Source organism: Hemitrygon akajei, chromosome 9, assembly GCF_048418815.1.
Source record: "Hemitrygon akajei chromosome 9, sHemAka1.3, whole genome shotgun sequence".
NCBI lineage: Eukaryota > Metazoa > Chordata > Chondrichthyes > Myliobatiformes > Dasyatidae > Hemitrygon > Hemitrygon akajei.
Genome location: NC_133132.1, coordinates 97,138,857 through 97,164,805, shown reverse-complemented (window position 1 = coordinate 97,164,805; position 25,949 = coordinate 97,138,857). Strand labels below are relative to the sequence as shown.

Here is a 25,949-nt window from a genome sequence, read left to right as displayed (position 1 = left end):
TGTGAAGTGTTAGATAGATTGACAGACAGATAAATATAAAATTTTAAAAATGAGTGAGCTGGGGCTTTTTCCTTTGGACGGAAAGAGGATGAGAGGTGACTTGATAGAGGTGAATAAGATGTTAAGGGACATAGATCGAGTGGACATCCAGAGATTTGCTCCCAAGGTGGAAATCACTAATACAAGGAACATAATTATAAGGTGATTAAAGTATAGTGGAGATGTCAGAAGTAAGAGTTTTACACAGAGAGTGGTAGAAGTGTGGAACACACTGGCAGGGGTATTGGTGGAGACAGATACATTAGGGACATTTAAGAAACTCTTTGGAAGGAAAATGGAGGGCTATGCACAATAGAAGGGTTACATTGATCTTGAAGTAGATTAAAAGGTTGACACAACATTGTGGGCTGAAGGGCCTGTTCAGTGTTATATTGATCTTTGTTTATTGAATCCATTTATTAACAATAAAAAATAAATACAAATATTAAGAATATTAAAACAGACTTACAGCTCCAGTGGAAAGGAGTTATTAATAACTACCAAGCATGATGTTAGTTCACAACATAATTTGAAGATAACAAAAAACACTGTAAATGCTGGAACCTGGAGTAACTTAGCAGGTCAGGCAGCATCTGTGGAGGAAAATGGACAGTTGATGTTTTGAGTCGAGAACCTTAATCTAGTCTGGAAGGAAGGGGACGGGGGAGATAGCTAGTATAAAAAAGTTGAGAGAAAGGAGCTGGCAGATGATAGGTGGATCTAGATGAGAAGTGGTGATAATAGGCAGATGGAGGAGTGGGTAGGGGAAATAGCGGCAGAGGATGGTAGATGATTGGTGGAGCCGACAGGGGGCTACAGATTATGGAATCTGATAGGCGGAGCATGGAGCTGAAACAGGGAGTTGGTGAGGGCAAGTGAGGACTGCAGGATGGAGAGGATGGATGAGGGGAAAGAAACAGGGTGATGGGGGCTGGGATGAGTGTTGGAAGAACTGAGTGGATTAGGAGGAAAGAAAGTTTACCGGAAATTGGAGAATTCAATGTTCTTGCCACCGAATTGTAGACTACCCAGGCCGAATGTGTGTAGTTCTGTGCTGAGATATATCGTGGCTGTGTTGAATAAGGTGGTGCTGGAACGTGTGGTGACTGCTCCAGCGCATCCTTGGGTGCGTTGGTTGTTAATGCAAACTTTAATCTGAATCGGTATCTTAATCCAATTTAAAATACTTCCAGAAGAGTATAATCTGAATCGGAATCCGAAGGAATTGAGGACACTCTATTCAGGACTTGGGTCTGTGTAGAAAGCACCTGAAGCTGTAGAATTTTACTGATGAGATACAACGCGGAATTATATACAAGGAGCTTACAATGTATGTGGAACTCGGGGAGTTTTGTGTGTTCGGGTTAATGCGTATAGGAATGGGTTTTAAGAGGTGGCAGAGGCAACTAAGGTGTGGCGTGCGCCTTTAACCCTCAGGGAGGAGAACCTTAGGGTCAGGGCTGCAGAGGACATAGTCTTCCCCAGGGTATTGGCAGTTTGAGGGCTGGCATGGCAACGAGTGTAGGAGGAGACAGCGACGGGCGGGGCACTTTAGGAGCAGGTGGGACGAGGAAAGCAGGCACAGTCTCACACCGGCAGGTGAAGTGATTCCCCGCTCTTCGGCGCGCCGACATGTCTTACGTGTTCTCCTCGGCGAGCGGTGGCTCGCAGAAAAAGGCGGCGGTGAAGGACCGGGGTACGATGGGGGTGAAGGCCAGGAAACTCACCTACCAAGAGCTGAAGAAGCAGTGCCTGAATGAGGGTGTTCTGTACGAGGACCAGGAGTTCCCGGCCGACGATTCATCACTCTTCTACAGCGAGAAGCCTCCAGTTACCTTCGAGTGGAAACGGCCCAAAGTAGGTATCGGGAGGTGGGGTAAGGGGGCTAACAATGCTGGAGATTGTAAATGAGAGCAGAATTGGGGTCTGTGTGCCAAACAGTGATTGGTCCTCTGTACTGGGGATTGGAGTGAATGGTACTGTGTACTTATGATTGTGGTCTATGTTCTGGAGATTGGGGTCCGTGTAGTAGGGACTGGGATTGTGTACTTGCTACTGAGGTTTGTGTACTGGGGATTCGGTTCTGTGCATTAGGGATTGAGACTGTCCTGGGGATTGGGGTCTGTGTACTGTGGACTTGGATCTGTGTATTGGGGATTGGATTCTGTGTTTTTTGAGACTGTGTACTAGGGATTGGGTATTAGGGTTTGCATAACAAGGACCAGGTCTGTGTATTGAGGATTGTGGCCTGTGTATTGGGAGTTGGGAGTGTGTGTTTGTATGGGAGACTGGGGTCTGTGTAGCAGCACTATGTACTATGGATTAGGGTCTGTGTACTGGGAATTGGGATCTGTGTATTTGGGATTGGGGCTGCATGCTTGGTACTAGAGTCTGTCTACTGAGGACTGGGATCTATGTTATAGAAACTGAGACCATGTACCATGGATTAGGGCCTGTATGTGGTCCTGGTGTCTGTGTAACAGGGACTGGGTGTATGTACCAGGGTTAGAGTTTGTATTCATGATACTGTGGTCTGCGGACCAGGGACTGTGCCTGTGCAGAAAGTACTGTATACGAGGGGCTGTGGGTGTGTAACTGATGACGGGGATTGTACAACAGAGAGTGGGATGTGTACCAGGAGGCATTGCTTATGCTGAATATCAGGGGTGTGTGGTTGGTGTAGCAGGGCCTAAGAACTGTGTATGAGGGACTGTGGTCTGTGTAGCAGGGATACAGGACTGTGTACAAGGGACTGCGGTCTGTGTAGCAGGGATACAGGACTGTGTACAAGGGACTGCGGTCTGTGTAGCAGGCACACAGGACTGTGTGTGGGGGAGTGTGGTCTGTGTAGCAGGGACACAGGACTGTGCGCGGGGGAGTGGGGTCTGTGTAGCAGGGACACAGGACTGTGTATGGGGGTGTGTGGTCTGGGTATCTTGGACTAAAGGAAATGTGTTTGGGATCAGTGAATATGGGTGTGTGGATATAAAGGACTGTAATCAGGGCATGCTTGAAGTATACTAGAGTCTTGGAGTTATGTACAAGGAATGTACTGTGTGCATGTGTAAAGCTAAGGGTTTGGTATATTGGGGTCAAGGGCTAGATACTGGGACTGAGACACACGTGCACAGAATGTTAAGTCTCTCGGGTCAGATTCAGATTCATTAATTTGTGACACATACATCGAAATATGCAGTGAAATGAGGTCAACAACCAACACAACCCAAGGATGTGCTGGGGGCAGCTTGTAAGTGACACCACGTATTCCAGTGCCAACATAGTGGCAACGGCAGCAAAGCAAGCCCCTTTCCTCCCTCCCACCCATACAGTCCTCCAGCCCACTCTGCTGGGCCTCCAACTCCCCAGAGTCACAGGCCCCCTTGGATGTCCCCACAGGATGGGAAACTGTGTTCACAAGGAACCATTTGCGAGTTCTGAGGGCTTTACATTTTGGATTTAGACTGAAGTGTGTGAATTAGCAGCCCATGTACGTGGGAATGGAGGAATTTATCATAGTAATCAGGTCTGAATGCATGGTGTGTTCTTGGGGAAGAAGCTTGCATGAGGGATGGTAACCATGGTTTCCCAGCCTCAGAATCTTCTGGAAAGTATCTTCAGTGTGAGATTACATCTATACATGGACCTGTTTCTCCACTATCAGTAAGAATAGTGAAACTGGTACTTCATGAAGTACCAGTTTCACTAATTAATGAATTTCACAACTTAATGAAACTGGTACTTCAGAAGTGGTCAAACTTCAGAGGTGTTCCCTTTACAACTCGTGTTCTCTGTGTACTTATTTATTTGCACATTGATTCTCAGTCTTTGTTTACGTATAGTTTTTCATAAATTCCATTGTATTTCTTTATTTTCCTGTAAATGGCTGCAAGAAAAAGAATTTCATGGTAGCCTAAGGTAACATGTATGTATTTTGATAATTAACTTGACTTTGACCTGCGGGGTCCTCTGGGTTTATGTACAGGGAACAGGGGACTCTTGCGTCTGAGCTCTCGATACACAGGGCTGCTGGTTATGTGTGTAGCAGTGAACTCTTCTAGTGGTTGGGTGCTTGGTTTTAAAATGTAGTGCATGGTGTTTATATAGTTATCTGGGGATAGGGGGCATGTAGGTAAAGAGAGGGGAAAATTCAAGTTCCTGGGCACTGAGTTCCCAAGCATTTGGTGTTCTTTAGAGAGGATGCTTTGGGGATTTACCACAAAGTTGCCTGGATTAGAGAGCATGTCTTGTGAGGAAAGGTTGATTGAAATGGGGCTTTTCTCTTTGGAGCGAAGGAGGTGAGAGGCAACTTGATAGAGGCGTACAAGAGGTATAGATTGAGTGGATAACCAAAGGTATTTCCCCAGGGTGGAAGGACATAACTTTAAGGTGATTGGAGGAAAGACTAGGGGGGATATCAGACGCAAGTTTCTCTTTTACACAGAGCAGTGGGTGTGTGGCACATTCTGCCAGGGGTAGTGGTGGTAGATGCAGACACATTAGGGGCATTTACGTAACTCTTAGATAGGCACATGGATGATAGAAAAATGGAGGGATATGTCACAGAGAAGAATTGGACTGATCTGAGAGTAGGTTAAAAGGTGGGCAGGGCATAGTGGGCTGAAGGGCCTGTACTGTGCTGTAATGTACTATGTTTGTCAGTTCCTGTTTCTGAACTGTTTTAGTGCTAGTCTTTTAGAAGGGGGAGAAGATGAGGAGAGTTAATACTTACTGCAACACCTCACTGACAAGATGGCATATTCTGAAGGCGTCACTCATGCAGATGTACCTGATGCACCATCAATAACTCACGCTGAGACGTAAGAAGCGAGGTATCGGGTCTGTGGGAGCAGCCCAGACAGGTATATCTAGTTCACCACAGTACCTATAAGCATGTCAAACAAGAAGGCAAGTAGGCCATTTGCCTTTTCACACTTGGTTCACCATTCAGTAAGACTGTAGGTTATTCTTGACCTTAGCACCAATTTTTTTAAAAAAGTATTCATTCAAGGAATGTAGCGTTTTGAAGGCTGAGCCAGCATTTAATTGTCCATTCTTATTTTCCCTTGAGAAGGCGGTGAGCTGTTTTCCTGACCCACTGCAGTCCTTGAGATGTGGCTATACTCACCATGCTGATATGGGGAGAGACATCAGGATGTTGTAAAGTGAGGCTTTGATATCTTCCCAAATCTGCACATATTCCACATTCTTAATGAGTAACAAACGTAGAGGAAAGATTCCAGCCTGAGGGAAGGGCTGGGGAGCATCTTGCTTGGTGGCAGTCTCTCAAGACCACAGTCCAGGGACTTCCCAGCACTGAACAGTGAGGGGTTGGGTTCTGTATAACAGCTTCTCATGGGTTGTATCATTGTTTTGTTTTTTGTATTGGGGTTCAGTTTCTACTGCTGTCTGTAAGGAGCTTGAGGTGAGATTTGATAGAGGTACACAGAATTATAAGGGGTATAGTTAGGATAAATGCAAGCAGGCATTTTCCACTGGGGTTGGGTGACATTAGGGCTAGAGGTCATAGGTTAGATAGTGAAATGTTTCAGGGAAACATTTTCACTCCGAGGGTGGTGCAAATGTGGAACTAGCTGCCAGCGCAAGTTCTGGATGTGAATTTGATCTCAACATTTAAGACAAATCTGGATAAATACCAGAAAGGGAAGGACGTGGAAGGCTATGATCAGCGTGCAGGTTGATGGGACTAGATCAAATAACCATTGGCATGGAGTGGATGGGCCGCCAAACCCTTTTCTGTGCTGTAGTGCTCTGTGACTCTATAACTGAAACAAAAAGCCAACATTGAAATAGTTAGTGCCCAACTACCTAGTTTAGTGAGGTAACTCTAGAATCCTGGTGCTGGTGTGAAGTAGGGCAACAAGGCAGCTGGTTGGTACATAATAACAATTCTCAGACAGCACGGGGAAATATAAGAGATTCTGCAGATTTATGGGCAGCCCAGTAGTGTAGCATTTTAGCATAATGCTACTATACTGCCAGCAACCCTGGTTCAATTCCTGCTGATAAGGAGTTTGTATGTTCCTCTCCATGATTGTGTGGGTTTCCTCCCATATTGACGTACGGGTTAGTAGGTTAGCTTATCACAGGGCTGTAATTGGGTGCTGGGGTCTCGTTGAGCTGGAAGATCTGTTACTGTGCTGTGTCTCTAAATGAAGTAAATATTGGAAACCTTGAGCAACACAAAATGCTGGAGAGTCTGAATGAAAGGTCTGGATCAAAATACATTGACTACATATTTCCCTGCCTGACCTGCTGAGTTCCTTCAGCACTTTGTGTATGCTACTGGGATAATAATGCGTATCTGCCTTTAGGTGATGTTGGTCATGTCGTTAATGTTGGTTGCAGAAACAGGGCGAAGTCCCTCGCTCTTCTTTGAAAGGGAGCTGTCAGATCTTTTGCATCCACCCAGTATGGCAAATTGGATTTAGTGACTAATAGGAAAGGCAGCTTGTGTGGAAAGGTGGTACTGTTAGTCTTAAGAGAGTTTTGTTTGTACCCACACCCTCTTCTTAATATACAGTATTTCTGTTTTTGCATATTTTTAAAAATCTATTTAATATATGTAATTAATTTACTTGTTTATTATTTTTTTCTCAGCTAGATTGTGTTGCATTGAACTGCTGCTGTTAAGTTAACAGATAATAAACCTGATTCTGTTTCTGACTGCCAAGTCATAGTTCACCTCTTTTGCTCACCTTGTGCCTCTCTGCAATCTAGTTTCTGGTTCACATTTTGCTGGATTAAGGTGGTAGGTGGCTTGCTTCATCTCGGAGTCCGTTGTTCTTCCCAAGTTTCCTGCTTATACCCGAGGATATCCAGGATTTAATCCCCACTTCCTAAACCTCATGCTTATTCTCTAGGATAGCCAGGGTTTTACTACCCCATCCCAAGCATCCTGTCTGTCTTGTGGTGTGCCTCAGAGTCAGTCCACTGCCTTTCCCAAGCCTCCTGCTTGCTCTAGAGCATAGAATGCACAATACAGTAATTCACCCACGATTTGCCAGCCTTTTAACCTATTCTAAGATCAATCTAACCCTAACCCTCTTATATATTCCTCCATTTTTCTATCATCTGTGTACCTAAGAGTTTTTAAAAATGATCCTGATGTATCTGCCTGTATCACAACGTCTCATCTTGAAGCTATAGGAGAAAGGAGTTCCATTCATACTTAAATCCTGGGTGGAATCTACATTCAGTCAATAATGAGAAGAATGAACATTAAACAAATCACACATAACCCATCTGGGTTTGGTCCCAACAGAGGAATGCAATACAAGATGTGATAAGTGTTGGTGCAATTTGAGCAGGCCCTGAATTAGTGCATTCCATTGGCGTGGTTCATGGGTGGAGCAAGACTGGTGACAGGACACAGAAAGCTGTGCATTCTATAGTGCTGAGTCCGCTCATTGGACTGAGTTTTACTATTCTGCATCTGTCGCTCAGTGCTTGAGCCCAAGGGTAAAGACTTAAGGTTAGTTTTATCTGTCACACGTACATGGAAACGTACAGTGAAGTGTGTCACTTTGAGTCAACGATCGACACAGTCTGAGGATTGTGCTGGGGGCAGCCTGCTTTCAGCAACAACACTGTATGCCCACAGATTACTAACCCTACCTGGTCCGTCTTCAGACTGTGGGAGGAAACCGGAGCAGCTGGAAGAAATGCACATGATCATGGGGAGATCGTACTTGGATAGCGGCGGGAACTGAGTGGCGATCTTGTAGCTGGTGCTGTAAATTATTATGTTAACCGCTATTCTACCACTGAGGACAGTTAATTAGGCAATAACCACATTATTATAGATTTACATCCCATACCAGAGACTTAAACACAATGACAAGTACCATCCAACACAGAATCTGTTGCTGCAGGACCTTAGGGCTGTGGTTAAATTACAGAACATGTAGTCCAGTGTCTTGGAGATGTGAGTTCAAATCTCACCTTGCCAGCTGGCGGATGAATTTTGAAATTGCTAGTTTCAATAATGGTGATAAATAAAACCCAAAATGGTTCATTAATCAGGTCTATTTATGTCTCAAATGAAACATAGCAAAAAATTAAATTGATGAATTGATTCAGCTAACAGATTTTGACAAGAATTTAACCACAATTCCTGGGACCCTGCGTGTGTCCTGTTAATAAACATGAGACTTTGGAAATGTTGGAAATCCAGAGTAACACATACAAAATGCTGGGTGATCTAGGCTAGTCAGACAGCAACAATGGAGAGGAATAAACAGTTGGTGTTTTAGGCAGAGGCCCTTCCTCAGGACTGGAAAAGAAGGGGGAAGAAGCCAGAATGAGAAGGAGTATGAGGAGTCATGCTTCACTAGCAGAAGAGACCCACCAGAGGAGGGAAAAGGGGATTGGGGGGCAGATCGGAGTATGAGGAGTCGTGTTTCACTGGCAGAAGAGACCCACCAGAGGAGGGAAAAGGGATTGGTGGGTGGAGGAGGTGCAGATTGGAGTGAGTGATCCTGTGTATTCAACATTGGTACCTGATCTCACGAACCCTATGGCATCAAGTGAAATATGGGCAGAGAAACTTCTTTCTAATGTTCATCTACTGATCTCTCTCAGATGATGAGCCAGTGTTCGCTCCTGTTCAACAGCATTCCAGAGAAGTGCAGACTAGCAAGGGTACTTTGGCGAGCTGCCCGGCAGTTCTGTTACTGGGCAAGTGCTGCATGAAGACAAAGGATCAATTCACAACTGTCCTCACCAACCTACCTGTTGCAAATGCACCTGTCTGTTAGAATGTTATGCATTGCAAGGCTTATTAAAACAGGACATTACAGCACAATACAGACCCTTCGACCCACGATGTTGTGCCAACCTTTTAACCTGCTCTAAGATCAATCTCCTACATAGCCTTCCATTTTTCTATCATCCATGTGCCTGTCTAAGAAGTTTCTTAAATGTCCCTAATGTATCTACCTCTATCACCGCCCCCAGCAAGGTGCTCCATGCCCCTGCCACTCTGTGATTTAAAAAAAATTACTGTAACTTTTTATTACGAATAAAGTTTAGTTAAAATATCTGTCTGTAATAGACCATAAGACATGAGAGCAGAATTAGGGCATTCAGCCCATCGAGACTGCTCCGCCATTCCATCATGGCAGATCCCTGGATCCCATTCAGCCGCCTTCTCACCATATCCTTTGCTACCCTGACCAATCAGGAAACTATCAACTTCCGCCTTAAATATACGCAGACTTCACCTCCACCGCAGCCTGTGGCAGAGCATTCCACAGGTTCACTACTCTTTGGCTAAAAAAAAATCCTCCTTGCCTCTATTCCAAAAGGTCTCCCCTCAATTTTGAGGCTGTGCCCTCTGTTTCTAGATTTCCCCCCCCCCCCCACCATAGGAAACATCCTCTCCACATCCACCCTATCGACTCGTTTCAACATTCAGTAGGTAATGGTAGGGGTAATTGTGAACAGGTTTTGTAGAGAGAGTTACATCTGGACCACGAAGACACCTTCTGTGCTGTTGGCTGGCATTATAGAAACATAGAAAACCTACAGCACAATACAGGCCCTTCGACCCACAAAGCTGTGCCGAACATGTCCTTACCTTAGAACTACCTATGCTTACCCATAACCCTCTATTTTTTCTAAGCTCCATGTACTTATCCAGAAGTCTCTTAAAAGAACCTATCGTTTCTGCCTCCACCACTGTCGCCGGCAGCCCATTCCACACACTCACCGCTGTGTTAAAAAAAACAAAACAAAACCCAACAACAACCACAACTTACCCCTGACATCTCCTCTTTGTGATAATTGGGGAAGAGATTCCAAACAGATCGGCAGTACAAAACTGGGCACCCATAGGCCATAACAAGAATAGAAATGTACGCCAGTAACACCTTGACCCAGCATACGTCAAGCCTGAGTGGTAGGGTATGAACACCGCTTCAATAACGCTGGGGCACCATCATAGCGCACCATTAGCACAACGCTATTTCAATTTGGGGTGTTCTGGAGTTCGAAGTTTATTTCCAGTGCTGTCTGTAAGGCGTTCTGCCCGTGAACAGCATGGCTTTCCTTTCACAGTTCAAAGACATACCAGTTAGTAGGTGAACTGGTCCTGTGATTTGGCTACTGGGTTGCTGGATTGGGCTAGAAGGGTCTGCTCTATGCTGTATCTCTAAATAAATAAAATAGAAATAATTAATGAGTGTAGAAGAGTGCGCCCATAAGCAGCATTCCCTAAAAAATGTGGTCCCAGCTGATTAAGATGCAACACAGTACGTGTTCTGCAAACTCCACTGTGGATAGTCCCGAGCCCGGCTGTGAAATGTGGAGGGTTGTGTTATGTTCAGGTTCTGTAACTCCAAGATGTAAAAACTAATTGGAAGAAAAGCTGTGGAGTCTGGAATGTGAGCAAACACATGCCATTCATGTAATATTACATATAACCCATAATGAAATATTTAAACAAAGAATGCTTAATCAAACAATATATTTACCATATTACTCAAATATTACTGAAATATTAAATACACAACACACCTTCCTACTTAGCTATAAACTCCAACTCAATAGAGAATGCATCTCAACTTGCTGTGCAAAAGTCTTGGGTACATGTAAAGGGAAGATGCTTTCAAAAATAATGAAATGAAAAGTTTTTAAATATCAAAAAATTACTATAAAGAACAGAAAAGAGTAAAAAAATGCTAAATAACATCAATATTTGATGTTGCCTTTGATTCTCTTAGGTGCAGTTTTATTAAGAAAATTGGCTGGTAGGTTGTTCCAAGCATCTTGGAGAACTTATCACAGTTCTTCTGCAGACTTTGGGAGCTAAGCACACAGCCTGTATTGTCCCGGTACCGAAGAAACCACAACCAAAGGAGTTGAATGACTTCAGACCTGTTGCCTTGACGTCGCACGTGATGAAGACCATGGAGCGGCTGATAATACAGAATCTGAGGCCACAAACCAGGCATGCCCAGGATCCTCTTCAGTTTGCGTATAAGGAGAAGGTGGGAGTGGAGGATGCTATCACGTATTTGCTGCACAAATCACTCTCTCACCTAGAGGGGGTCAGTTGTGCTGTGAGGATTACATTCCTTGACTTCTCTAGTCTTTAACACCATCCAGCCCAAGATCTTAAGGCACAAACTAACGGAGATGGGAGTAGACTCTCACATGGTGGATTGGATAGTGGACTACTTGACAGATAGACCTCAGTATGTGCGGTTGGGAGACTGTAGGTCTGACACGGTGGTCAGCAGCACAGGGGCGCCGCAGGGAACCGTACTCTCTCCGGTCCTGTTCACCCTGTACACATCAGACTTCCAATATAACTCGGAGTCCTGCCATGTGCAGAAGTTCGCTGATGACACGGCCATAGTGGGGTGTGTCAGGAATGGACAGGAGGAGGAGTATAGGAAACTGATACAGGACTTTGTGATATGGTGCAACTCAAACTACCTGCGTCTCAATATCACCAAGACCAAGGAGATGGTGGTGGACTTTAGGAGATCTAGGCCTCATATGGAGCCAGTGATCATTAATGGAGAATGTGTGGAGCAGGTTAAGACCTACAAGTATCTGGGAGTACAGTTAGACGAGAAGCTAGACTGGACTGCCAACACAGATGCCTTGTGCAGGAAGGCACAGAGTCGACTGTACTTCCTTAGAAGGTTGGCGTCATTCAATGTCTGTAGTGAGATGCTGAAGATGTTCTATAGGTCAGTTGTGGAGAGCGCCCTCTTCTTTGTGGTGGCGTGTTGGGGAGGAAGCATTAAGAAGAGGGACGCCTCACGTCTTAATAAGCTGGTAAGGAAGGCGGGCTCTGTCGTGGGCAAAGTACTGGAGAGTTTAACATCGGTAGCTGAGCGAAGGGCGCTGAGTAGGCTACGGTCAATTATGGAAAACTCTGAACATCCTCTACATAGCACCATCCAGAAACAGAGAAGCAGTTTCAGCGACAGGTTACTATCGATGCAATGCTCCTCAGACAGGATGAAGAGGTCAATACTCCCCAATGCCATTAGGCTTTACAATTCAACCGCCAGGACTTAAGAACTTTTTAAAAGCTATTATTAATGCTTTTTGAGATAGTGATTTAGATGCATATCATATTTTTTACTGAGTTAAGTATTGTATGTTATTAGTTTTGCTACAACAAGTGTATGGGACATTGGAAAAAAGTTGAATTTCCCCATGGGGATGAATAAAGTATCTATCTATCTATCTATCTATCTATCTATCTATCTATCTATCTATCTAGCCTTGTGGTGCACCTGTGCTGAAGAAGATTGTGGAGGAGATTTTGTTGCCAATCTGAACTGCCTGGGGTCTGCAAGTGTGGAAATCGATCATCCAATTGCACAAGGAGGTGTTGAAGACAAGGTCTTGAAGCTTATTGATTAGTTTTGAGAGGATTACAATATTGAATGCCAAGTTGTAGTTGATAAAGAACATCCTGATGTATGTATCTTTGCTGTCCAGATGTTCTAGGGTTGAGTGAAGAGCTGATGAAATGGCATCTGCTGTGGACCTGTTGGGGTGGTAGGCAAATTGGAGAGGATCCAGGTGACTTCTCAAGCTGGATTTAATTTGTTTCATTATCAATCTCACAGAACAGTTTATCACAGGGGATGTAAATGCTACTGGATGATAGTTTTTGAGGCAGTTTACCATGTTCTTCTTCGGCACCAGTAAAATTGAAACCTGCTTGAAGCAGGTGGGTACCTCAGACTGCCAAAGCAAGAGGTTAAAGATCTTGATGAGCACCCCAGTCAGTTGATCAGCACAGGTCTTTGGTATTTCTCCAGGTAGGCTGGATGCTCCTCATGGGTTCACCTTCCTGAAGGATGCTCTCACGTCAGCCTCAGAGACTGAAATCAGAGGATCATCGGGGCCTCTGGAGATCCTCCAGTATTGTGTGTATACTTGTGTTTCGTGCCTTCTTGTCTACCCCTGTCAAAGGGATGGTTGAGAGCTTCTAGTTCCTGGGTGTGAGCATTACCAATAGATCTAACCATGTTGATGGTATGGCTAAAGAGGCTCACCGATGCCTCTACTTCCTCAGGAGCCTTAAGAAATTTGGCATGTCCCCGTCAACCCTTACTAATTTTTATCAATGTATCATAGAAAGCATTTTGTCTGGATGGATAATGATGGTATGGCAACTGCTCACATGTAACCACAAGAATCTGCAGAGAGCTGTGGTCACAGCTCAACACATCACAAAAACAGGCCGTCCCTCCATGGACTCCAATTCTTGCTAACAGACAGCATAATCAGAGAGTCCACCCACCCAATATTCTTCCTTCTCCCCTCTTCCATTAGGCAGAAGATCAAAAGCCTTAAAGCATGTACCACCAGGATTTAGGAGAGCTTTTTATCTCACTGTTGTCAGACTCTTAAATGGACCCCTTGTATGATAAGATGGACTCTTGACCTCTCTACCTCATTGTGATCTTGGACCTTATTGTCTACCTGCACTGCACGTTTTCTGTAGCTGTTCCACTTTATTTTGTATTGTTTTACCTTGTTATATTTCAATGCACTCTGTAAAGAATTGATCTGTACAAATAGTATGCAAGTCAAGATTTTCACTGCATCTTGGTACATGTGACAATAAAACACCAGTACTTTGTCCATGCCCTTCCATATGTCTCTATCAGATCTCTTCGCATCTTCCAACGAGAACTGAACTCATTTCTGTCATTGAAGTAGTTCTTAGTGACCTTGCCCTGCTGGGAGTTATCATTATGTCTCACCTTTAATCTGGGTTTGACACCGAGGGACCTGTTCATTGGCCAGAGCTTGGGTTTAGCCCTGAGCTATTAGGATTCTCCATGTTAACCCAATGAGAAGTTCTCTGATCAGTCAGACCATGAGTGTATGTACACCTGATTACCAACCCTGTACTACTGGCTGTGACATTGTCTATACACATATTTGCAGAGGAAAAAGGTGAAAGATTCTGTGTTCTCAACCTTAAGGATCTGTGGTCAAAGGTCGAGAGGGCTGGTGCTCTAGTTTCTAGGGAAGTGTATTCTAGGGAAGTGTATTGAAATGGATTGTAGTAGCAAAGGCAAATACAGATGCAGGCCAGTAATACAGGTGGCCAACCAAACTTCAATTCCAGGAGATGTGAACTGAAGTTCTGTAAAACTTGTGCTTTTTTTTTTTAGCAATTATCTTTATTTGTCACATTTATATAGAAACATCAAAACATACAGTGAATTGCAGCATTTGTGTCAACAAACAACAGTCTGAAGATTGTGCTAGGTTCAACCATCAAGTGTCACCATTTTTCCAGCATCAACATAGCAAGTCCACAACTTGCCTTTGGACTGGGAGGAAACTGGAGATCCCACAGGAAACCCATGTGGTCATGGAGACATACAAATTCCTTACAGATAGCGGTGGGAATTGAACCCCTGTCACTGGCACTGTAAAATGTTATGCTAACCACTACACTACTGTGTCACTCCGCTTTGTACACAGCTCTACAGAAGATGCACAATGGGGTTGTACACAGTTCCAGATCATGTGGAAATCTACACAAGTTAGACAATGTAATAAAGTCAATTCAATTCATCCCTTTAATTACGAAAACATGAGTTGTAGAGTCCTTGAAAAGGAGTCCATAGGTTGCGGACTCAGTTCCGTGTTGAGGTGAGTGAAATTATCCACGCCGGTTTAGGAACCTGATGGTTGAGGGGTAATAACTGTTTCTGAACCTGTACATCCTTCCTGATGGCAGCAGTGAGGAGAGAGCACAGTGTGGATGGGTGGGGGTCCTTGATAATGGGTGCTGCTTTCTTATAGGTAGTGCTCTTTGTAGATGTGCTCAGTGGTGGGAAGGGCTTATCCTGTAATGGACTGGGCAGTGTCCACTACATTTTGTAGGCTTTGGTGATTTCATACCTCATAAAGGCAGACGTAGAAAATGTCACCGCTCCCATTCTAAAGCTAGGATTCATTAGCATGGAATTGTTATTGATGAGTCCAGTGGAGAATTCAGGAGATGCTTTGGTGCACAGAGGGCAAACAGAATGCTGAATCTGGGAGGGCAGACAGTGGTTGGAACAAATAACATGGGAGGGGAGAATATCATGGGAGGGGTAGACGAAGAGGGTTTGTGGGGGAGCAATTGTGGAATCAAAACTCTGGCACAGGTCATTTTGGCTGATTCAGATTCACTGATTTATCACGTACATCAAGCCATACAGTGAAATGCGTTGTTTATGCTCACAATCAACACAACCCAAGGATGTGCTGGTGGCAGCCCACACGTATTGCCATGCATTCTGGTGCCAACATAGCATGTCCATAGCGTTCAGCAGAACGACACAACCAGCAACAATAACAACAGCAGCACATCCTTTTCTCCCTCCCACCCACTCACTCACTGAGACAGGTCTCCAACCCCAGAGAGGCTGCCTCCAGATCTCCAACATCCAGTCCCTGCCCCAGACTCTTAGACATGTGGACATTGGATCTTTGACTTCCAGAAGCCCTGAGACAGGGGCCTTGGCTTTCAGACATGCTGACTTTGGTGTTTGACCTTTGGGCTTTGACCTTCATTATTGACCCCAGGATTTGCCAATAATCGCAGGACTGATTATTTCTGTATTTTACATTACAGGTGGAGAGTTTTTTTTGGTTAAGACAGCAGTTTGCTGTGATCTAAAAGGTGATCAAAACAGACTTGATGATAAATTTCAGAGGGAAATTTGAAAAAGACAACCTTGTGAGACCACAGGGAAAGAGCAGGGAAGTAGGTCTAATTAGATATCTCCTTCAAACATATTGTCACATGTTTAAAAGCTGATTTATTTGATTGCAGGAGATTTCAAGTGACCCGAAGTTCATTGTTGGTGGAGCAACAAGGACAGATATTTGCCAGGGAGATCTGGGTAAGTGGTTTTGAGGAATGAATACCACTTCCAAAAGTGGGGTCTCTTACAAAATTATTGTCATTAAACATAGTGGATTGAAAGACCCCTTAACCTCTCCAAAATGGCTTCACTAGAACCTTCCCATGGAAACCTTGTTTTGTTCTGATTAGATACTAAGTGTATTAGAGTCCTAGAGAAACACAAAATGGAAACAGGTGATGCCAACCCCAGCATCATCCATGCCAGTTCACATTCAAACAGTTGTTTGCGTTCAGCCCAGAGCCCTCCAAGTCCCTACCCTCCATGTACTTATCCAAGTACATCTTAAATGTTGCAAATGTATTCACTTCCTCTGGTTGCTCCTCTTAGGTACTATCCTCGGTGTAAAGAAATTACTTCTTTAGTCTCTTTTAAATCTCTCCCCTTTTATCTCTATTTATCCCCTAGGTCTCTATTCATTGGAGCATAGAAGGTTGAGGGGAGATTTGATCGAGGTATTTAAAATTTTGAGAGGGATAGAGTTGACGTGAATAGACTGTTTCCATTGAGAGTAGGGGAGATTCAAACGAGAGGACATGATTTGAGAGTTAGGGGGCAAAAGTTTAAGGGAAACACAAGGGGGTATTTCTTTACTCAGAGAGTGATAGCTGTGTGGAATGAGCTTCCTGTAGAAGTTGTAGAGGCCAGTTCAGTTGTGTCATTTAAGGTAAAATTGGATAGGTATATGGACAGGAAAGGAGTGGAGGGTTATGGGCTGATTGCGGGTAGGTGGGACTAGGTGAGATTAAGAGTTCGGCACGGACTAGGAGGGCCGAGATGGCCTGTTTCCGTGCTGTGATTGTTATATATGATTATATATATATCTTGTATTTCTATCTCCCTGACCCTGGCATGGAAACTTTGACTGTCCACCATATCTATATTACTCATGATTTTAAAAACTTAATGAGTTACCCCTCATTCTTCTACATGGCCAACCTTTCTCTATAGCTCAGGCCCTCAGGATCCTCATAAATCTCCTTTGCACCCTCCCCAGTCTGGATCGTGAGAGTCCTTCATCTCATGGTAGTAGGGACCTATTTAGTAATCTTACAACAGTGGGGTAGAAGCTGTCCTTGAGCCTGGTGGTAAGTTCAAGGACAGCTTCAGGTTTCTGTATCCTCTGCCTGAAGCAATACCAAAGCTGCTGATCATTCTGCACTCCCTCCATACCTCACTCATGTCCCGCTGCGTTTTGCTGTCAGGAACCAGAGCAATACATAAAAAGTTACTGTAAGTTGCAATAAGAAATGTATATAAAAATAGTGCAAAAAGAGACGAAATAGTGAGGTCTTCATGGGTTCACTGGCCGTTCAGAAACCTGATTGTGGAGGGGAAGAAGCTGTTCCTAAAACGTTGAGTGTGTGTCTTTAGGTTCCTGTACCACCTCCTTCCCGATGATAGCAATGAGGAGAGGGCACATCTTGGATAGCGAGGGTCACTGGAACATTCCCCATCCTGCTCGGGCTGGCTGGAGCTTGTTAATACCTGACTTGAAAGGCCTAGATAGATCGGACGTGTAGAGGATGTTTCCAATAGTGGGAGACTCTAGGCCCAGACGGCCCAGCCTCAGAATAGAAGAATGTCCCTTCTGAACAGAGATGAGGAATCTCTTTAGCCAGAGGGTAGTGAATCTGTGGAATTCATTGCTACCTACGGCTGAGGAGGGTGAGTCTTTGGTTATATTTAAAGTCGAGATTGGGAGGTTCTTCATTAGTAAGGATGTGAAAGGTTACAGGGAGAAAGCAGTAGAATGGGGTTGGGAGGAAAATAAATAAGCCATGATGGAATGGCAAGCAGACTTGATGGGCGAAATGGCCTAATTCTGCTCCTATGTCTTGTAGTTCTGTGGTCTCACGATTTTATGATCTTTCACCAGGAGACTGCTGGTTCCTCGCTGCTGTTGCCTCACTGACTCTGAACGAGAAGCTGCTGTACAAGGTGGTCCCTCCTGATCAGACCTTCGGCCAAGATTATGCAGGCATCTTCCACTTCCAGGTAGGGCTTGGAATAACTGGACCAAAGCCAACTGTGTCCTTTTCAAGTTCTGAGTGAGGTGAACTAGCCAGAGATGGAAAGGGAGTGAGCAAGGAGAGAGGGAACGTGCGCAAGGAGGGGAGGAAAGAACAGCAGAGAACAGGAAATGAAGGAAGGATGATTGGCAGGGAGAAAGGTGAAGAAAAGAGGATAAGGGGAAGGTGGGAAAGAAACAGTATAAAAGGATGAAGGAGATCTTGTGATTATGGGATACATTTCAAATTGTATCAGAACAGTTCATCAAGGGGCATCAACAGATGGTGACAAGTTCCCAACAACAAAAATAACGCAGAACTTGGGGACTGAGAAACTCGAGTGAGTGCAGGGAGTCAGAAATGAGAGGTGAGAGAGTGAGGGCAGGAAGAGAAGTAAAAGAGGGAAAGAAAGGTAGGGAGGGTGAAAGATAGGAAGGTAGAATGAGGGCATAGTGGGAGGGTGGAGGAGAGAGAGTAAAGGTGGGAAGGGAAGGCAGAGGGGAGAGAGGATGAAGGAGGTACAGACTCCTCTATGACCCACTGCACAGAAACAGGCCCTTCGATTCACCTAATGCATGCAGAACTATATTGCTGTCTAGTCCCATCGACCTGCACCCAGACCGTGGTCCTCCATACCACCCCTCCCATTCATATGCCTGTCCCAGTTTCTCTCACATGTTGAAATCAAACCAGAATCCACCACTTTTCTCGTTCCACACTCTCAGCACTGGGAGCGGGAGGGAAGGGAGCAGTTTGAGGAGTAAAGTAAGATGGGAAGAGATGGTGAAGAAAGGTCAGGACAGGTAGATGTTGGGGTGAGAGGAACACAGTCAATTTTTCATATTGTTTCTATTCTGTCTGATACCTTGTCCATACATTCTGGACACTGAGGTTCCTGTCAGTAGAAACAGATTCTTCCATCGGCATCCTTTCAAAGGCCCTTGAAATTTTGAACAGCACTAGTAAAAACTCTTATCAACCTTCTTTGCTCTGAGGAGAACCAGTCGCATTTTCACCCCTCTTCCCACATAACCAACCACTCCACATTCTAGTTAGTTGCATGAATTCCTGAACTGGAGTTTACATTTCTGGAGATTGTACAACCAGTAATGCCTTTAGTTACAGTTTGCTATTACATTCTGAATGCAGTCTCACATAGTCAGTGGTGTTCTTCATGTGCAGTCTTGTACAGGTGGTAGAACTCAGCAGGTCGGGCAGCATCCGTGGAAATGAGCAGTCAATGTTTCAGGCCGAGACCCTTCATCAGATCTCGGCCAGAAACGTTGACTGCTCATTTCCACGGATGCTGCCTGACCTGAGTTCCTCCAGCGTGTTGTACATGTTGCTCTGACCACAGCATCTGCAGTGTACTTTGTGTTGTACAGTTGGTGTTCTTCATGCACAGTTTTGTACAGTGTTCTTCGTGCGCGGCCTCGCACGGTCGGTGTCATCCCTCGTGCGCGGCCTCGCACGGTCGGTGTCGTCCCTCCCTCGCATGGTCGGTAACATTGCTCTCTTCTCTTCCAGTTCTGGCAATACAGCGAGTGGGTGGATGTTGTGATTGATGATCGTTTGCCGACCTTCAGAAACCGCTTGGTGTTTTTACACTCTGCCAGTAACGATGAATTCTGGAGTGCCTTACTGGAAAAAGCCTACGCCAAGTAAGTATCAGTTCTATGTTCTGTCTTCTGGCGAAAATCCATCCATGAGAAACGGCTTCATTTCCTTCCCATTCTTCCCATCAAGACATGATGGGCTGAATAGCCTAATTTTGCTCCTATGTCTTATGGTTTTATAGGAAACTGGGGTTGAGAGGGATTTAAAAAATCTGCCATGATCAATTGGTGGAGGAGATTTGGGGGCAAATGGTCTTACTCTGTCTTATATGGTTGTAACTCCCCGTGACAAGGTGTTAGTGAGCCAGCCCCTTGCTGTATCACTGGGCAGAGGTTCCTGGACTTGTACTCGATTGTGAAGAAAGGTGATACGTTTCCAGTTGGGGTGGTATGTGAGGTGGAGGGGAGCCCAGAGGCAGTGATGTTCCCATGTGCCTTGTCCTACTGGAGAGCAGAGGATCCATGCCTGGGAGGGGTGGTCGGAGCAGAGGATCCATGTTGGGAGGGGTGGTCGGAGCAGAGGATCCATGTTGGGAGGGGTGGTCGGAGCAGAGGATCCATGTTGGGAGGGGTGGTCGGAGCAGAGAATCCCTGTTGGGAGGGGTGGTCGGAGCAGAGAATCCCTGTTGGGAGGGGTGGTCGGAGCAGAGGATCCCTGTTGGGAGGGGAGGTCGGAGCAGAGGATCCGCACCTGGGAGGGGTGGTCGGAGCAGAGAATCCATGTTGGGAGGGGTGGTCGGAGCAGAGGATCCCTGTTGGGAGGGGTGGTCGGAGCAGAGGATCCGCGCCTGGGAGGGGTGGTCGGAGCAGAGGATCCCTGTTAGGAGGGGTGTTCGGAGCAGAGGATCCATGTTGGGAGGGGCGGTCGGAGCAGAGGATTCCTGTTGGGAGGGGCGTTCGGAGCAGAGGATCCCTGTTGGGAGGGGCGTTCGGAGCAGAGGACCCGCGCCTGGGAGGGGCGTTCGGAGCAGAGGACCCGCGCAGAGGACCCGCGCCTGGGAGGGGCGTTCGGAGCAGAGGATCCCTGTTGGGAGGGGTGGTCGGAGCAGAGGACCCGCGCCTGGGAGGGGTGTTCGGAGCAGAGGACCCGCGCCTGGGAGGGGTGTTCGGAGCAGAGGACCCGCGCCTGGGAGGGGTGGTCGGAGCAGAGGATCCCTGTTGGGAGGGGTGGTCGGAGCAGAGGACCCATGTTGGGAGGGGTGTTCGGAGCAGAGGACCCGCGCCTGGGAGGGGTGTTCGGAGCAGAGGATCCCTGTTAGGAGGGGCGTTCGGAGCAGAGGACCCGCGCCTGGGAGGGGCGTTCGGAGCAGAGGACCCGCGCCTGGGAGAGGCGTTCGGAGCAGAGGACCCGCGCCTGGGAGGGGCGTTCGGAGCAGAGGATCCCAGTTGGGAGGGCGTTCGGAGCAGAGGATCCCAGTTGGGAGGGGCGTTCGGAGCAGAGGATCCCAGTTGGGAGGGGCGTTCGGAGCAGAGGATCCCAGTTGGGAGGGGCGTTCGGAGCAGAGGATCCCAGTTGGGAGGGGCGTTCGGAGCAGAGGATCCCTGTTGGGAGGGGCGTTCGGAGCAGAGGACCCGCGCCTGGGAGGGGCGGTCGGAGCAGAGGATCCCTGTTGGGAGGGGTGGTCGGAGCAGAGGACCCATGTTGGGAGGGGTGTTCGGAGCAGAGGACCCGCGCCTGGGAGGGGTGTTCGGAGCAGAGGATCCCTGTTGGGAGGGGTGTTCGGAGCAGAGGATCCATGTTGGGAGGGGTGGTCGGAGCAGAGGACCCGCGCCTGGGAGGGGTGTTCGGAGCAGAGGACCCATGTTGGGAGGGGTGTTCGGAGCAGAGGACCCATGTTGGGAGGGGTGTTCGGAGCAGAGGATCCCTGTTGGGAGGGGTGTTCGGAGCAGAGGATCCCTGTTGGGAGGGGTGTTCGGAGCAGAGGATCCCTGTTGGGAGGGGCGTTCGGAGCAGAGGATCCATGTTGGGAGGGGCGTTCGGAGCAGAGGACCCGCGCCTGGGAGGGGCGTTCGGAGCAGAGGACCCGCGCCTGGGAGGGGCGTTCGGAGCAGAGGACCCGCGCCTGGGAGGGGCGTTCGGAGCAGAGGACCCGCGCCTGGGAGGGGCGTTCGGAGCAGAGGACCCGCGCCTGGGAGGGGCGTTCGGAGCAGAGGACCCGCGCCTGGGAGGGGCGTTCGGAGCAGAGGACCCGCGCCTGGGAGGGGCGTTCGGAGCAGAGGACCCGCGCCTGGGAGGGGCGTTCGGAGCAGAGGACCCGCGCCTGGGAGGGGCGTTCGGAGCAGAGGACCCGCGCCTGGGAGGGGCGTTCGGAGCAGAGGACCCGCGCCTGGGAGGGGCGTTTGGAGCAGAGGACCCGCTCCTGGGAGGGGCGTTTGGAGCAGAGGACCCGCTCCTGGGAGGGGCGTTCGGAGCAGAGGACCCGCTCCTGGGAGGGGCGTTCGGAGCAGAGGACCCGCGCCTGGGAGGGGCGTTCGGAGCAGAGGACCCGCGCCTGGGAGGGGCGTTCGGAGCAGAGGACCCGCGCCTGGGAGGGGCGTTCGGAGCAGTGGACCCGCTCCTGGGAGGGGTGTTCGGAGCAGTGGACCCGCTCCTGGGAGGGGTGTTCGGAGCAGAGGTCCCGCGCCTGGGAGGGGTGTTCGGAGCAGAGGATCCATGTTGGGAGGTGCGTTCGGAGCAGAGGACCCGCGCCTGGGAGGGGCGTTCGGAGCAGAGGACCCGCTCCTGGGAGGGGCGTTCGGAGCAGAGGACCCGCTCCTGGGAGGGGCGTTCGGAGCAGAGGACCCGCGCCTGGGAGGGGCGTTCGGAGCAGAGGACCCGCGCCTGGGAGGGGTGTTCGGAGCAGCTGTGGAGAGTTGGTGCTTTGTATTTTACAATTGGAGTCATGGTGTGGTGACATTCGGGGGGGAATGAGAGGGGAGTGAATATCTGAAGTAATGGAACAAGCTGCTTTGGCCCAGATTGTGTCATGCTTTGCTGAATGTTGTTGAGCTGGAGAGGGGACTGGCACACATTCATTGTATGTTATGGAAGGTCTCTGGGGCTCCAGGAGGTGAGTCTCCTTCTGGGGCATACACAAACTTTTTATCTTCCAGTCTACCTTGTTGTGGCCCTTGCATCATGTTAGTCTACCAACAACTCACTTTCCCTGTAACTGCACCACTGTATTCTGCATTCAGTTTTATTTTTCATGCCTGAATGTACTTGAATATTACATACGGTATCTGGATGGCACAGAAAACAGGCTTTCATTACATTTTGGTGCAGACAACATAGGTGAGTACAATGTAGGATCAGGCTCATCGGTACACAGAGAGTATGTCGAACCTGATACAGAATTAAATTAATTCCCCTCTGCCTGTACATAATTCTTATCCATTCATTTCCAACAACTTCTTGAACACAGCCGTTGTATTTCCCTCAACACTACCCTTGGCAGTGCATTCCAGGCACCTCCATAATCTTCTAAAATCTTGACTCCACATTTCCTCTAAACCTCCCTTTCACACCTTAAACGCACGTTCTCTGGTACCTGACCTTTCTACCCTGGGAAAAAGATTCCAATTGTCTACCCCATCTGTTTCTTACAATCTTATAAACTTGTTCAGGTCCCCCCTCAGCCTCTGTCATTCCAGAGGGAAAGGAGGGGAGGGGGGGTTGTTAGGCCGATGAGAAGAGGTTAAGGGGCCAGTGTAGGGAATGGAAGAAGATGGGAGGGGCAGGGAATTATTTTTTAACTGGAAGGAGAAATTGATATTCATGCCATCAGGTTGGAAGCTAACCATATGGAATATAAGATGTTGCTCTATCGCCTTCAGTGTGGCTTCATGGTGGCACAGTAGGGGGCCGTGGACTGACATGTCAGAACAGGAATGGGAAGTGGAATTTATATGTTTGGCCACCAGGAAGTTCCTTTTTTGGCAGGTAGAGCGGAGGCGCTCAATGGACTGGGCCCCCAATTTACGACAGGTCTTACCAGTGTAGAGACAGCCGCATTGGGAGCACTGGACACAATCATTGAGCCCAGCAGATTCACGGGTGAAGTGTTGCCTCACCTAGAAGGACTGTTTGGGGCCCTGAACGTAGATGAGGGGGGAGGTGAATGGGCAGGTGTAGCACTTTTGCAGGGTTAGGTGCCAGCAGGGACAAATGGAGGACTATGTAGGAATGAAGGGTTACATTTATTTTAGAGCTTGTTAACATCTTGGGCCGAAGGGCCTGAGCTGTGCTGAAATGTTTGATGTTCTATTAACTTGTTGTCTGTGCCAGTTCCCCATGAGCATCAGCTTCTCAATTTATCCATCTCCACCTATAATTCGAGAGAGATTCCAAATGGAGCTTAGTGCTAAGTAAGGCTGGAGAGATAGAATAGTCATGAAGTAAGACCAGAAGACATGGGAGCAGAATTAAGCCATTCAGCCCTTTGAGTCTGCTCCACCATTCCATAATGGGTGATTAACCCCCTTCTCCTATCCATGCCAATGAATTCCACAGATTCACCACTTTCTGGCTAAAGCTGTTTGTTCCTCATCTCTGTTTTAAATGGATGTTCCTCTGCCCTGAGGCTGTGCTGTCTGGTCCTGGACTCCCCCACTGTAGGGAACATCATTTTCACATCTGCTCTATCTTGGCTTTTCAATTTTTAACAGGTTTCAATTAAATATCCCCCCATTCTTCTAAACTCCAGCAAGTAGAGGCCCAGAGCCATAAAACACTCGTATGTTTGCCCTTTCTATGAACCTCCTCTGGACCCTTTCCAATGTCAGCACATCTTTTCTTGGATAAGGACCCAAAACAGCTCACAATGCTCCAATTGCAAACTGACCAATGCCTTATAAAGCCTTTAGTATTACATCCCTGTTTTTGTATTCTAGTCCTTCTGAAATGAATGCTAACATTATGTTTGTCTTCCTTACCGTGGACTCAACCTGCAAGTTAACCTTTAGGGAATCCTGCATGAGGACTCCCAGGTCCCTCTACGTCTCTGATTTTTGAATTTTCTCCCCATTTACTATACAAAATAGTCCACACAGTCATTCCCAAAGTGCAAGACCATATTCCATCTGCCACTTCTCTGCCCATTCCTCCAATCTGTCTGAGTCCTTCTTCAGACACCCTGCTTCCTCAACACTACCTGCCCTTCTACCTATCTTCATATCACCTGTAAACTTGGCCACAAAGTCATCTATTCCTCCATCCAAATTATTAACAGACAACGTGAAAAGAAGTGATCCCAACACTAATCTCTGCTGCACACTGCTAGTCACCAGCAGTTAATCAGAAAAGGCTCTCTTTATTCCCACTCTTTGACTGCTGCCAGTCAGCTGATCTTTTAACTATTTTAGTAACTTTCCATTAATACCATCCTCTTATTTTATTAAGCAGCCTTGTGAGGCACCTTGTCAAAGGCCTTCTGAAAATTCAAATAAACAAGATCCACTGACTCTCCCTTGGCTATCCTGCTAGTTACTTTCTCAAAGAATTCTGCCAGGTTTGTCAGACGAGATTTCACCTTTAGAAAATCATGCTGACTTTTGCCTATTTTATCATGTGCCTCCAAGTACCCAGAAACATCATCCTTAGTAATAGACTCCAACATCTTTCCAATTGGCTTGTAATTTCCTTTCTTCTTCCTACCCTCCCTTCTTAAAGAACGGAGTGACATTTGCAATTTTCCATTTGCAGGAACCATTCCGGAATCTAGTGATTTTTGAAAGATCATTACTAATGCCTCCACAATCTCTTCAGCTACCTCTTTTAGAATCCTGGGGTGAAGTATATCTGGTCCAGGTGATTAATCTACCTTTAGCTTTTGAAGCTCTTTAGTAATAGGAAGAGCACTCACTTCTTCTCCCCAGCACCCTCGCTTTTCTGGCATTCTTCTACTCTTCTACAGTGAAGACTGATGCAAAATACTTAAGTTCCTCCACCACTTTTTTCTCCACCCATTTCTACCTCTCCAGCATCATTTAACAGTGTTCCAATATCCAATCTCATCCTCTCATCTCTCTCTTACTCCTTGTACATCTTTAAAAAAAACTTCTTCCGTATCCTCTTTTATATTATTGGCTAGCTTACCTTCATATTTCATCTTTTTTTCTCCTTATGGCTTTTTAGTTGCCCCCTGTTGATTTTTAAAAGCTTCCCAATTTTCTACCTACACACTAATGTTTGCTAAATTAAATGCCCTATCTTTTGCTTTTATGCTCTCTTTGACTTCCCTTCTCAGCTACAGATGCCTCACACTCCCTTTAGAATACTGCTTCATCTTCGGGATGTACCTTTCCATCACTTTCAAAGTATCCCCCAGAAACACCAACATCCACTGGTCAGCATTGTTTATCTGCTGGCATTC

At 46.8% G+C, this 25,949-nt stretch overlaps 1 protein-coding gene across 1 annotated transcript in view; it reads left to right on the top strand.

The window, feature by feature from the left end:
• The first annotated feature begins 1,569 nt into the window (after nucleotides 1–1,569).
• The window catches only part of capn9 (calpain 9), a 59,505-nt gene continuing 35,125 nt past the window's right edge, over nucleotides 1,570–25,949 (top strand). Inside the window, exons 1-4 of the mRNA XM_073056573.1 lie at nucleotides 1,570–1,896; nucleotides 15,878–15,947; nucleotides 17,848–17,966; nucleotides 19,508–19,641. Of these exons, the coding sequence (XP_072912674.1) occupies nucleotides 1,672–1,896; nucleotides 15,878–15,947; nucleotides 17,848–17,966; nucleotides 19,508–19,641 (548 nt within the window). The 5' untranslated portion in view covers nucleotides 1,570–1,671. The remainder of the gene's footprint in view (nucleotides 1,897–15,877; nucleotides 15,948–17,847; nucleotides 17,967–19,507; nucleotides 19,642–25,949) is intronic.